At 42.7% G+C, this 13,577-nt stretch overlaps 1 protein-coding gene across 5 annotated transcripts in view; it reads left to right on the top strand.

Moving 5' to 3' along the window:
• Nucleotides 1-694: 694 nt before the first annotated feature.
• The window catches only part of sema3ab (sema domain, immunoglobulin domain (Ig), short basic domain, secreted, (semaphorin) 3Ab), a 33,224-nt gene continuing 20,341 nt past the window's right edge, over nt 695-13,577 (top strand). The window contains exons 1-3 of one of the 5 annotated variants that reach the window (XM_047333368.1): nt 695-1,208; nt 12,101-12,218; nt 12,336-12,693. In XM_047333368.1, coding sequence (XP_047189324.1) covers nt 12,570-12,693 — 124 coding nt within the window. In that variant the 5' untranslated portion in view covers nt 695-1,208; nt 12,101-12,218; nt 12,336-12,569. Of the gene's footprint in view, nt 1,209-11,892; nt 12,694-13,577 lie in introns of those variants that run through there. The other 4 variants (XM_047333366.1, XM_047333367.1, XM_047333365.1 and 1 more) reach the window with 4 other exon arrangements.

Consider the following 13,577-nt stretch of genomic DNA (forward strand, 5'->3'; position numbering starts at 1 on the left):
GTCTGTAACACCCATTAACACATTATCTACTGCTTCCCTGTTATCTCACGTATCAGCCATTACTGCAGAATGCCGCCTGGAAGTTCAACATTAAAGTGTCATCCTACTGGTTTATCTCTGGGAGTGACATTAGCTGGAAGTTACAGGGAAGTCAGCTTTCTTTAGCTTACATCAGTACTTTTAAAGATCATCATAAATTTTTTTCCAGACAATCTCTTACAGGCCTGCAGAAATAATGGCGTGCAGTTTGTTGCTTTAGTGATATAATGCTTGAGCAGATGATGTAGGCTGTGGGTTGAAAATTCTAAAACATCTCCTTTTCTAACACAATGATTTTCCCCAGATGGAAAATCATTAAGGTCAAGAGAACGTTTCAGGAAAATTCAACTGCAATTACACCGTGAAACCAATTTCAAGTTAGGTTTCCTGTCCAAAAGAGTCACTTCACCTGAGGAAGGACGTTTTCCATAGGCTACAGTCAACCATCAGTTAGCATTAGGAAGTTACAACAAAATATTATATGGATGGAATTATAAAAAATGGGCATTCCACAGTGGGACGGAGCATCGTTTATTATTTTTATTTTAGATAAAGCATCGCAACGAAGCAAGACAACGGCTCTACAAACCAGCCATGAACCTTGAATCAGTGGTCAAATGATTCATAAACGGCAGTTGAAATGCCCATTACAGCCTTAGGGAGCCTCAGGGAAAATGTTTGACAGCAGTATATTTGGCTATTCCTATTTCACTTCTCAAAAGGCAGGTTTGAGGCTGGCACGCCGACCTTGGAGTCCACAGTGGAGCTGCTAGGGTTTGGTTTCTCACATTCGGAGAGATTGCACAGCAGGAGAAATAAAAAATAAATAAATAAATCAGAGATCCCCGTGACTCTGGCGCCCTCGCGGCTGTTCGAGTGACGTCATCGATCTTACCGGTGTCGTCGGGCCGCCTGCAAGGCCGCGGCGGAAGAAGTCAGACCACCTGGCGGAGCGGGCGGACCGGGAGCAGCGCCCGGCTGGGACTCCACCGGCGTGTCTGCGGCGGGCGGACCGGGAGCAGCGCCCGGCTGGGACTCCACCGGCGTGTCTGCGGCGGGCGGCGGCTTCCCGGGCATCAGTGTTAAGAAGTTCGGTCGGGAGCTGCGGCGGATTGAACGACTCTCTCTCTCTGTGAATGGATTCCCTCGGCGGACGGCGGCGCAGCAGGGTGAGTTGAAAGGCGGACCGGAACAGCTGGACTGTTCTCTTGTGGTATGGCCTGCGAAGCCGCGTGCAGCAGCAGAGCAAGAAGAGCGGGCAGGTGAACGCGACTTAAAAAGAGCGCGAAATGTGACCTTTGCCAATTGAATGCGCAGAAGAGGATCAGCTGAGCGGTCAGCTGATGTGGGCTGGCATGGAGCTCTCTACTGTCAGCTGATGATGTGCGGTTGACTTAGTGGCCTGCCTGAAGAAATTCAATATGCTTGTACTTTAAGATTACATTTGAAAGAAAGGAGAATAAATATATACAGTATACACGAATGGACAAATGGATATTGAAAGGACTTGGAGCTTAGCCAATCGTGTAAGGATTTCCATAAGTCTCGGATTGTGTATGCCTGGTGAAACAACAATGGTGTGGTTGCTTGAAATGTTGCATCATTACCACCGTGTCCTATGCTAAGGAGATGAGATAGCAGGATACGAAACATCTGCCACTTAGATACTTCCGGGTCATTTCACTCAGTTACAAACCCTCATGAGCAAAAAAGACAGTCGTGGACAGTCTGACCACTGCTCTGGTCAGAATAATTATGATAGAATAACTGCTGTTTCAGTCTCACTTGTACAACATCAAGCAATCTTTGTCACTACGACAATTATAGCATAAGGCCTTGTTCGGACAAAACAACATTGAAAAACACTGCCTTCACACTCATTTGGTTGGGACTAGCACTAAAAAAAAACTGTATACCTCCAACACAATATAATGTTTTTATGAACAACACCCTGTGACATATGTAAATATTGTGCAAGTTTACATTGTATTTCATTTTTCTGTTATAATGCCCGAATTAACGACAATGAGACCAATTTATGGCAATTTCCTTGTGAATATAACAAGGTCAAATCAAAATATACATATCGGCCGTTAGTGAACACAGTAGATGCTAGAGCCTGAGGGATGATTCTTTTCCCTCCGTCTTGTTTGGGAAGGGGCGTAACTTTCTAGGGCGGAGTGTTATAATGACCCTGAAATCCTGAGGTGAGCTTCACTTTGTTTTGAGAAGACTCTTTCAGTGTGCCATTAACTCTCACTTCCTCCCGTCGTGGTGCCGATGTTCCTCCCCATGGAGTGCAGGGTGCAGGGCTGTGGCGCGCCTGTCGGTACAGGTGTTACAGACAGAAGGTATGCGGGGTGTACAGTCTGTGTCAGGAGAGATAGAAGGAGCAATAATACAAACCTCCTGGCTGTGGCAAAATATTAAAAATCTAAACCAAGTCTAAAACAAGCTTGTGTTTTGAGTTTGATCACAACATTATTATTGTTCTGTGGTGTAATATAGTCGCATGTAGGGCTTTCCCATGAGCTTCGATATAATATAGAGCTGGCGATGAGTCGCTTTTTATTTCAATTACTGCTGACTGCATCACAGTATATGTTGCAGCTGCATGGCAGACTACAGACTGGCAGACGGAGCCAAGCATAGTAATACACTGCCGCTGGTTTAGTTGATTACCCGCTTTACACTGTATCTGACACCGTGTTCTCAATTATGATTTTGTTACATAATTAGAATGATGCAGTTCATTGTGTCCCCCTTTTCTACTGAATTTGATTATTTTCAACAAACAAGGCAAAATATTGACTTCATGGAAGGAGGTTTGACACTGGGCTATTTTTCTAATGCATCTCCAAAAGAAAGTATATCATCAAAACTGGAGAGACTGACATTTATACAGAATGGTCGTTCACACACAGACGGCTTCTTAACTGCGGCATATACTTGAAAAACTTGAAATAGTAAACAATGTACGGAACTGGATTAGAAAATGAAGCCCTTCGTTAACAATCATTTAAACCCATGTTTACTAGATGTGAAAAGACGCAGAGCATGGTATGATTGCAGGTGACAGGTCGGACACTCGAACCCACTGTGATCACAGGCGGCCGTGCAGGCTGCGGCACAGAACATGGAGGCCAAAGGGGCACAGGCGAAAACAGAGTGACTGTGCAAGTCTGGATGGCCTGCTGAGCTCCTTTGTTTGTGTTTGTATGCAATCAGCAGCATTAGCAGAATGTGCCCACTCACTGTAACAGTGTTTGCCTTCATCCTCGTTCATCCGTGGGTCACTTCAGAGTGAGGGCACCATGATGAGGATGAGGATGAGATAAAGGGATTAGGGAAAGGAGGATAAATGACAATGCTGTGTAAGCTTCTCTTCTCTTCTTGTTGCCGGCCTAGTGAGAGTGCTTGCTATCAGTGCTGTGATCACAGATTGAGGGATAGATATGTGTTTTTTCTCTCTTCCCCCCAGGTTATTCATGGTTTACTCAACCGTGAAAAACCCAGCAGTTATTGATACTTTCGTTAAGGGGGTCATACAATAATACCCCCGTCTCGTTCTGCAAGTTGTAGCGGTTCTCTCTACCTAATTCAGAGCAGGAACTCTTGATAGTCGGTGAGCACCCTGTATTAACTTACAGGAATGCAGCCTTTCTACTGAGAAGTGAAACTAAACACACTATCCTTTCATGATGACTTGTTTTTGTCTGCAGGGCACTCATTCTGATGAATGCTTTTTTATGTGACGTGAAATTTGATCTGTTAAAAACATGTCTGTAATGTTTACATCAATGCAATATAAGGGTCAAAGCAAGGCTCCGATTGTGGCGAGCCATTATACAAATGGGGCATTAATCCACTATGCTTTTTTTCCCCCCACATCATAAAGATTATTTATGAGTCGGGATGTTAAAAATCTTGTTAAAATTATATTGCCGCACCTGGCAGACAGCAGCAGAAATTGAAGTGTGTGCACATGAAAACACCTGTGGATGAGTGTAAATATAGGAGGTCAGAGGAGGAATGATGGTTGAAGAGGTTAATGCAAATAGTGCAACATTTTATCGTGTCACATATAAGTGTCACATTTTTGTTCATCCAATGTAGAGGGGAATGTGCCACGGGATGTTCAGAGTCAGCACCTGGGCCGACTGGGCAGGATGAAAGACATGTTGAGTCACATTTCTGCTCTGTGTCCAGCAATAAGCTAAAAGGAGGTGCAATTTCCTCTTGACTAATTAGTGTGGAATTGCTGCTGTTTTATCAACCTCCCCAGGGCCTCGGCGGAGTGAGTTCCTCGCTGGGGCTCCAGAACACTGGATGGTTGTCAGGATGAGTGTAGGCAGACGTAGACAAGACAGGGGAAGAGAAGTGTGAACAAGAAAGGGAGGGATGACAGAAGACACCAGCCAGAGGTTGTATCTGGTGGGTTTAATTTGGGGTCATGTGGGCAGAAGGTAGTGTAGTAAGTTTCTGACCCATGCAGCATCAGGTTGACCCCTCTCAGAGATGCATTTTGCACAAAGGGGTGGGTGAACCAATGACGATTGATGTTCACCTGTGGACACTGATTATTCTATTGCTTCAGAAATATCAAGTAAAGATTGTGTTCTCTGGTCCTTTCTTACCAACTGAATTGAACTTGTACATACCTTTTTTGCTTCAGTTTTCTTACTGTTCATGTTCTTTCCTCCGGTCATATCTGTTTTCAGACATGAACTCTGGAAAATGTCTGTTTGAAGTTTGAAGTTTGCCTTTCACATCTGACCAACTCAGCAAGAGATTGTCCTAGTCAGACTCATTGACACCAACAGGAACATTTCTGGATCATTCGGTGTCTTCTGGGTAGATCATCCAGGACGCAGGACCATGAAGATGATTTGGTTGCGGGAAGCAGTGTTTTCGTTTACAGTCATCAACACGGCCACTAGCTTGCTGTGAATTTTTTGGGGCTCATTCTGATATTTTCAGGAAATTTGAGTTCCAGTGGAGTCTGAGTGGAAGAGTTCCAAAAAATTGTCCGCAGCAACATTTGCGTTCTCACATATAGTCCCTCTGCAAAATTCCAGGAAAATGTCAGGACTTCAGCTCATTTCTGAAAGCAGCTCGTGCTTCTCCTTGCCTTCATCTTTTGTGGCTCTCGATGATTTAGAGCAGAGAGATTGTATTCACCAAGGACAAAACAGTCCAAGGCTGCACAAGGAATATTGGGCTTGTGTCATGTCAGAGTCAAGGTTCGGACTGACGGTATAAATCTGGATGGAAGGTCTCATGGATCCCGTCTGTTTGACCTCAGCTTAACACTAGAAGCCCCATTAAAGTAGACGCCCCGGATCAATCGATCATGCCCCACCTTCCCCCCAGGCTCCCCTGCTATTGACAAGGTCAGTTAATCCATTGTTAAATGTCAGAACGCACAATGTTTATGGGCTTAACTGACACTGCTGATGTGCACATTCAGGGGTCAGTTGGCAAGCAGAGCGCGGTGACGGGAATGCAGAAATGACCATCACAAGGACATTGAGAATGCATTGTTTTTGAGAGGAAAAAATAATCAAGGCAAACACTGAAGCAATTATTGACCGCGCCAATGATGACTAATTTTGCACCAAAATATTTTGAAAAAGAAGGATCTGATTTGGACCCAACAGTTCACAGCCTCACCAACAGTCAACAATGTTTTGTTTTTAAAAAAAAAACAATTTTAACCAAACATTTACCATATAGGTAAAAATAATTTGTTTTCAGAATTATTCTGATAGATCAGGCATGATCATATCAGTAAAGAATGTTTGCTGTTGACAACTTTCCACCTTCTTTTAATTTTTGACATTGTAGATGACAGATATTGTTTTCAGACTACTGCAGCTACAGGCTCAGAGATTAGGCTTAACCTGTAGTGATGCAGGTTTTCAGCTGACCCCATTCTTTTCTGATCAAAGACCCAGCAAGGGCATAATCCCCAGACTTTTGCGGCCTGGTACGCTGGCTTCTCTGTAAAACTACACTCAGGGTGAATGTAGTTAGATTTTACAGTAACATTTTTGTTCCTCATGGAGCAAAACCATTAGGAAATGTTGATTATTATGTCAAGACTCTGTATGACTTGGCAGAGTTGAGCAAACAGGAACAGATGCCTCTGATCTAAGAATAGTGTATCAGCAGGTTAGAACTTTTTGAAACTGGAGGAACAGTAGCTCCTGTGTGTCTTACTAACCACTTTGCCATCGCCGCTGCCCGCAACCAGGGGAAAAAAGGGGTTTGAGTCAGTCACATGTTTGCCTATAAGAAGTTATTGTTATGTCTACTTCCAGAAGGTATACCATTACATGCTGGGCTGTGGTTTAGTGCTTTACCGTTCTTTCTCTCCTCGACTCGTTCCCAATCTTTTGCTCTTCACACCTTGAGCCACACAGGGCTCGCTGTGTTAACCACCTGGAGTGCCACGGAGAGAAAGAAAGCGAAGCGTATATTTATGTCAATGCAGTTTGCTATAGCGTGAACATAGTGAGCTGTATGATGTCTAGACGGCTGTCACTCTGAGGTGAGTCAATAAACAGCATCAGTGATGAGTTTCAGCTTGTCTGTCTCCATCACACACACACACACACACATGTACGTACGTACGCACTCGCGCCCACACAAACACACACACACCAAAGAACATTGTAATTCACTCTCCTGCTCTCTCTCTCTCCCCCTAATTATATCTGGCCTTCCTCTTGCTGAAGAAAAGTGGAAAGTGAGACGCTCTGACACATTAGCTTTGCAAACGTAGGTGTTTTATTCTTGAGTGATTTATTACTTTTGTGCAGAAAATCTGCAGCAACTGCAGCAGTTGTACAAACCATGTGGCAGATGTGAATTTAATGATGGATTAAAATTGCTTTAACAATATAAGTTGTGGAAAGAGAGTTTACAGACGGTTCAGAGTGTGTTTCAGACTTGGTTGTGTAGATTGAAGTGTTGTTGCTTCTGATCACCAGCAAGCCCTTAAGTCAGAGGAATAGTTTACAGTTTCCAAACTCAGTTTATAAAGAGATATTTGGAACTGCCCTACAGGTTCATCGAGAAAATGTGATGGTTTCTTTCTAAGGAGGCCTAATTGAGTTAATTCATTGATAGTTAGCTGAGAAAGAAATGGTGCATGACTAAAACTGCATTGCACTGAATGTCTGGTTTGTATCTCCCAACAATAAAAGCCCAGTTGGGACAAATACAGTTTATAAGAGAAGCTGATTCACTATGATAGCAGACCGCTATCAAAGAAACACCTCTGCAACAAGCCCAATTATGGAAAAGACTGTCAAGTCAAGGAGATTACATGTGTCTGCCAAGGGGTGCTGCACAGCTTTACTAAGGAACTTGGAACCAAATGTGGAAAGGTGTTGGTATGTAATGTACAGTTATAGTTAAGTATATCCTGCAATGAGTCCCCACTGCTGAAATATTGAGCCAAAACTATGAAACACTCCAAGGGCAGTGTACTGTCGCTGACCCTGCACACTAACCTCCAAGAGGGAGGGCAAATAAAAAAGTATCATATTGCTTTAATTCTGTTGGACATTAATGGTTTTCATGCAGTCATCAAAAGTTCTGCTCACAAATTTCACAAGGCTCAGTGCTATTCATGTATCGACCACTATACTTACTGTATAGCCTGCACTCTTTCCCATTATCTAACCTAACACAATCAAACAGTGGAAAGATATATGATATGTATGATATGATATAATATGTCTTGAGTGACTTGCAGAATTTCTCGTACCGTGTGACTTTATATAGTATAGAGTATATAACCCATAAACTGAGTACTTGTGCTGTCACACTGTGGATAGCTACAGGCGAGTCAGAGAGAGGCAGTGTGTTTTTGTTGTTCCCCGTGGAGGTGAGAAGCTGGTAGCCTGACGGTTGAAATATTGATGGAGGATGATAAATTCATGTAGGTGTTGTAAAAGTAAAGCAAATCCAACAGACGCTGTATCTTTGGATCCTAGAATGTTGTTGTCCTGCTTGGTAAATAGAATGGAGTTTGCATTTTTCGTTAATATGTAATGTCATTTGAGATTGTTGTGCAACCATGCTTCAGATTTTCTGTGTACATACAGAATGTACATTTTTGATTACACAAACTCTCAATGTTGCCATAGTGGACCTGTGGTTGCCTCAATAAGGGTGTGGTTGCTTCAGTTTCAAAGACGATACACTGTTCACGGTAATTTATTCATTGCTCTGAGGTTTTTGCTGTATTTTTCATTAATTTTTCATTAAGAAAGAGTAAATCACCAACAGCCTGTAGTTTATTCAGTCATGAATAGTGCATGGCATACTCTGTCTATTTATGCCACACTCTCATGAGTCTGCTTACATGGAAGAGATCATGGAGTGGAAAATAGTTTTTCTACACTCGTTTTAATGATAGCGTTGACAGATAAGCTAAAGTATGATGTTACTCTCCCAGCTAGTGTGCTGAATGGTAAAACTAGTGTTTAGCATTAGTCCGATTAGATGTGCTTTTATCTTTACATTGTCTCCCAGATGCCCCTGAGGTAAGTTGTTGAAGACTTCAGCTGAGCCCAATAGCTCCCAATCTCACAGCTGGCTTCCATCGCTGCATGTGTGTTTGTTCAATGGTTGTAGTACTGTAACCTACTATCAATGGCGGTGGGGGCAAACTGCATCACTTCATCGTATAGCCAGGTCCATAAGAATGTAAACAGTGACAAAATGTTTTAATTTTGCTTCTGGGGGATGATAATTAAATCTCAGATCTCACAGTGTTTTCAAATATCTTATTCACTCCACTCAGAGGAACTGAAAGGCAGATGGAATATTAACACCTTGACAAATTCTTCTCAACAGGCTCTTCTATGCTTGGACCTGTAATATTACCCTTGTTAGTTTTTATTCATGAACTTTTGGAGGATGTGAGCCTTGGGGGGGGGGGGGGGGGGGTTTGCATGCTGCCTGCTCTAATCACTCACTCCTGCCTGACATGAAGCTAATCTTAAATACAGCTGGGTGGGTGGATGTCGGGATAAACTATGCAGGCTCGTATTGTAAATGGTAGGTGGGCGGCAAATGTGGTTAATTTGCTTGTCTTTGGCTTGTGGTTCATTTTGCTGAGCCAAATCCTCTCATTTAGGGGATTATGGTCCCAGGCTTGTCGAGAGTAGCTGGAGGTCAGAGAGGATGAAACAGAGAAAAGAGGTAATGGACAGAAGAATGGCAGAAGTGATGGAGAGTTTTTTTGGTTGGAGGCATAGGTGCAGAGAGATGGGGATACATGGAAGCAGATGGGGGTTAATGTATGTGCTTGTGTTGAGTGGGGGGAGGTGAGGCTCAGAGAGAGGCAGAAGAGGAAAGCAGCTCACATGTGGGAAGATCAGAGGGGTTGGGGGTGTACTTGTGTGGGCAGGAGGTGTGGTGAGGTGGGGAGAGTATTGTTTAAGGAGGCCTGAGTGAACTCTGATGGGGGGCTCCACCTCTCAGTGGGTATTGACAGATCTCCACTGCTGTCCCTACTCCACATCCCTTATCAAGCCCACTTCCAAACATACCATAGCCCTCCACAACTTAAAGAAGCCCTTCTTCTCCTCCTGCAATCACACATATGAGTTGATGAACTCTGAAATGGCCAGAGTACTTCAGGCCCACTGTCTTAGTGAATAGAGGAGGTTAGACCATGAGGCTGAATTGGTGCTTCAAAAAAGGGCATTCTCCTTGAAACAAACAGCTCTCTTTGGGCCCTGTAAAAGGTTGAGGATTGCCCCTCCTTTTATTGGACTAATGCTATTTAGTATACTGCCAGGTAACAGACAGACAATTTGTCTGGTTCATAAATAAAAAAAAATTCGAAGGTTCAGTGGAATTCATAGGATAAATGGAAAACTCTCTAAATAAGCTCTGGTTAACTCCCCTGTGTTTGGAACTAGAACATTTTCAACACTGCCTTTTTTGCGGAGTGTCCAAGAGAATCAAGCAGCCAATTTTCAAGTCTGAATATGCATTTTTGATAAGAATCAAATAGGTGACAGTACTTCAACTAAGAGTTTCGATGGCGTTGTTTATGTGATGTATAGTAGAAGAAGCTATAGTACCTGTTATTGACTTGAGCACATGAACATCAGAATGCACAATAAACACTTTGCTGTTATCAACATGCAAGGAGTTTGACCAGAAGAAGTGAGGAGTAACATTCTCAAGTGGGCCATTCACTACTATTCACCTCAAACAATCACTCCGTCTGGCTTTAGTTATGGCAGATTGTGTTACACGATCCTTGGAATGATGAACTGGTTCGTCAACACTGCCAATTCCACATGGCAAAGAAAAGGATCTGTCTGTTCCAGGCCCTAGTCCAGTCTGTTTGGGAAGCAGAGACTGTGGCGTGACACTTGTTCCCCATAGTCTCCAGTGTTCTCCCTGGAACCTCCGAGCGCCAGTTTACATTAGCATAACCGTGAGGCCCATCCTCTCGCCACAAGATTAGTTCAGCTCTCCTCCCACTGTCTGATGGCTCTTTATCCAAATGGATATAGCCACACACCATTGCTACTAAAGTCATTATCATTCACCACGAGAAGGAATCAGCTCACTGAGGGTCTACTGTTTAGCGTTAGATTGACATCTCATTTGGAATGCTTTCAGAGAAAAGACAGGGAACTCCCCTTCAGACTATGATGGAGTAGCCAATAAATGCCCAATTAATCTGCCTTTAAAGTGAATATTTAATATCTTGAAATGTTTTCGGAACACTGTATTTTTGTAAAATGTGGCTCATGTCAGCGGGACTCTTACTGTTTTTTTCACCAAGACCAGATTATTCTATAGAGGCATAGATTGTTGCTGATAAAGATTTGAACATGGTGTGAAAATGTTTGTACTTGTTTATGTCCATGCCCATGTTTGGTAAACTCGCTCTATTTAATTCTGGGAATTATGTTCTGATGTCAGAACTAAAACGTGTCTTGTTTTTCCACAGAATGTCATTTGTCACAGATTAACTGATAAGGGAGATTGTTTATCTTGAAAATTAAATTAAGCTCAAATATAACTTAATTCTAGGAGCTTCTGTGTTCACCCATGAGATTGTTAAAACTCAAGTGGCGCCATCACCAGACAGATGAGTCTGACAAGCTGCGTTTGTCTGTTGTCCAGATAGTTCTAGATAAACCACGAGCTACGACAATGTTACGGCATCTTTGCCACTAATCCATCAGACTCAGGTAAAATGATATTTTACATTGAGAAGGGGCCACTTAAATAGTATGCAGTTGGTATAGTCTCTTTGCAGTCTCAATGTCTGGCTTCTTCACCCAGAGGAGAGATAAAGATCTGCTGTAATTTGTGATGGCATCACTGATATTCTCTCCTGATACATGAATAAATAGAAAACGAAAATTGAAAAGTGACTTTAGAGGTTGAAATACTTGACCAGAAGTGAGATTATAAATTGGAAATATTAATAAAACAGTTCACAGATCATTATGAAATGGATACCACTAATCCTGCAAGTCTTCAGAAGGAAAGAATAAACAGAACAATGCAAGATTAGAAATAAAAGCTGTCTACATACATCTACACAATAAACCAAAAACAAGAGAATCCTCACTTCGAATGAGTTTCCTCCAAATGTTCCACTTTCATGTTCCGCTGTGTTTTCCTGTTTTCACACTCTTTCTAACCTTTTGCCTTGCCCTAACCTTTCCTCTCCTACTACTTTTGCTTTCACAGTTTTCTTTTCTCTCATGCTTTCTGTGCTCTCTCTCACCCTTTCTCCCGCCTACACTGCACTCTCTTCTTTTCTCAACCCCCCCTTCCTCTCTCTATCTCTCTCCCTGACTATGCTGTCTGCCTCAGCTGTTCTCAGTTGCACTGTGTGCCTTGTGCTGTGGGGACAGACCAGAGCTGCACCGAGTGGTGCTGTACTAATCCAAACCAATGTTGAGTAGAGAGAAAGCTGGGGAGAGACGGTCAGTGCAGATTTTGCTCTCAAAGCAGACTGGATTAACAGCTGAAACAAACTGGACCTGTTTTTTTCTTTCTTCAGCTGGAGGTAGCGGCTCGGCGTTAACGTGAGCGCTCAGACAGAGCTTCGCGCAGGTTAGGTGCCGGGACCGAAAACTGTGGCAGATGTACCCAAACTCTCTCATTCGTCATTTAGTATGGTGAGGAAGTCTCTTTTTTTGTGCTTAGTTTGGTTAAGTTTACCTTGGACTCTTGGGCTGGTGTTGGAGTCTCACTTGCAGTGACATTGACCCATAACCCCCAACTCTGCTTTGCAGGTTCTGTCTCCCCAGGAGTTGGACTCTAATTTTAGCTTTTGACCCCTGGAACAGGAAAGGGGTTTTTGAATTTAGCAGGGGGGGATACCTGGTGAGAACCAGTCTGGACTGCACCAGCATTTATTCATATTCACTGGACAACAGGAACAGCGTTTCTGCCCGACCAGATCTGACACCATCTGCACTGGAGTCGTGTATTTAAAGGACCTATCTGGCCCCTACTGCCCCAGGACCATGGGCTTTCTTTGGGGCAGAATTATGCTGCTGTTGGGGATGGTTCTTTGCAGGACAGAGGGCAGCGTAGCTCAACAGACCACGACCAAGAACAACGTCCCCCGGCTAAAACTCTTCTATAAAGGTGAGTTCCTTGCACTTATATTTACTCTATAAATGGTATAAAGCTCTGCATTATTCAACATCTTCACTGTTTTGTCTGAAGTATTTCATAGAACCTTATGTCTTGTCCATGTAGATTTAAATCCCCATATGTTCAGCTGATGAAGTGATTGAAGCTGTGTTAGCTGTGAGATCCTATGTCCCTACGAGGCAGAGAGCTGCTCTCTTTACGTAAATACCAGCAAAGTAAACCAAGTTGAATGAAGTAAATCAATTTACATTACAGCTTTACAAAGCTTTTCAAGCTTTCTGGTTAATTAAAACTATGCGCTGGTTGTGTGACAGAATAATGCATATCTTTGATTATGATTTTAGAGTTGAGGTTCACCTTTGAACATTTATACTGTCAGCTATGCCTCTGAGGAAACTTCCTATTTTAATGTTCATATTGATAACTCTTCAAAATATATAAGCTATATACAATTGCACTTAATCTATGTTAAAAAAGCACCAAAGAAAGTGTTATTGTCATGGAAAGCTTGTGGCAGTGTTAAAAAAAAGAATGGTAAAATACATACTGGGACTTAAACAAAGGGAATCAATGGGACCATTTCCTTACCTATACTCTTATTGTATGAAGAGAACAGTTTAGTGGGATTTGGGAAAGGAACGTCACTCGACAATTCAGAAGAAATGCATCTGTGGCACAACTGAACTGTTTATTACAGAGATCGGTCACTGATGCACTCTCGTCCTGTCCCTCTTTTGATCAAGTGCTGTTGTCAGTTTTTGCAATGAAAAGTAGTGCCAATCATAGACTCCCTTAAACTGTATCATTCATTCGTCTCTCTTCTGTCTTTTTTTCCTGGATGTCATTTTTCCACTCCGTGCTGTCCTGCATGGTAA

The sequence above is a fragment of the Scophthalmus maximus genome, chromosome 7 (genome assembly GCF_022379125.1).
Source record: "Scophthalmus maximus strain ysfricsl-2021 chromosome 7, ASM2237912v1, whole genome shotgun sequence".
Taxonomy (NCBI): Eukaryota; Metazoa; Chordata; class Actinopteri; order Pleuronectiformes; family Scophthalmidae; genus Scophthalmus; species Scophthalmus maximus.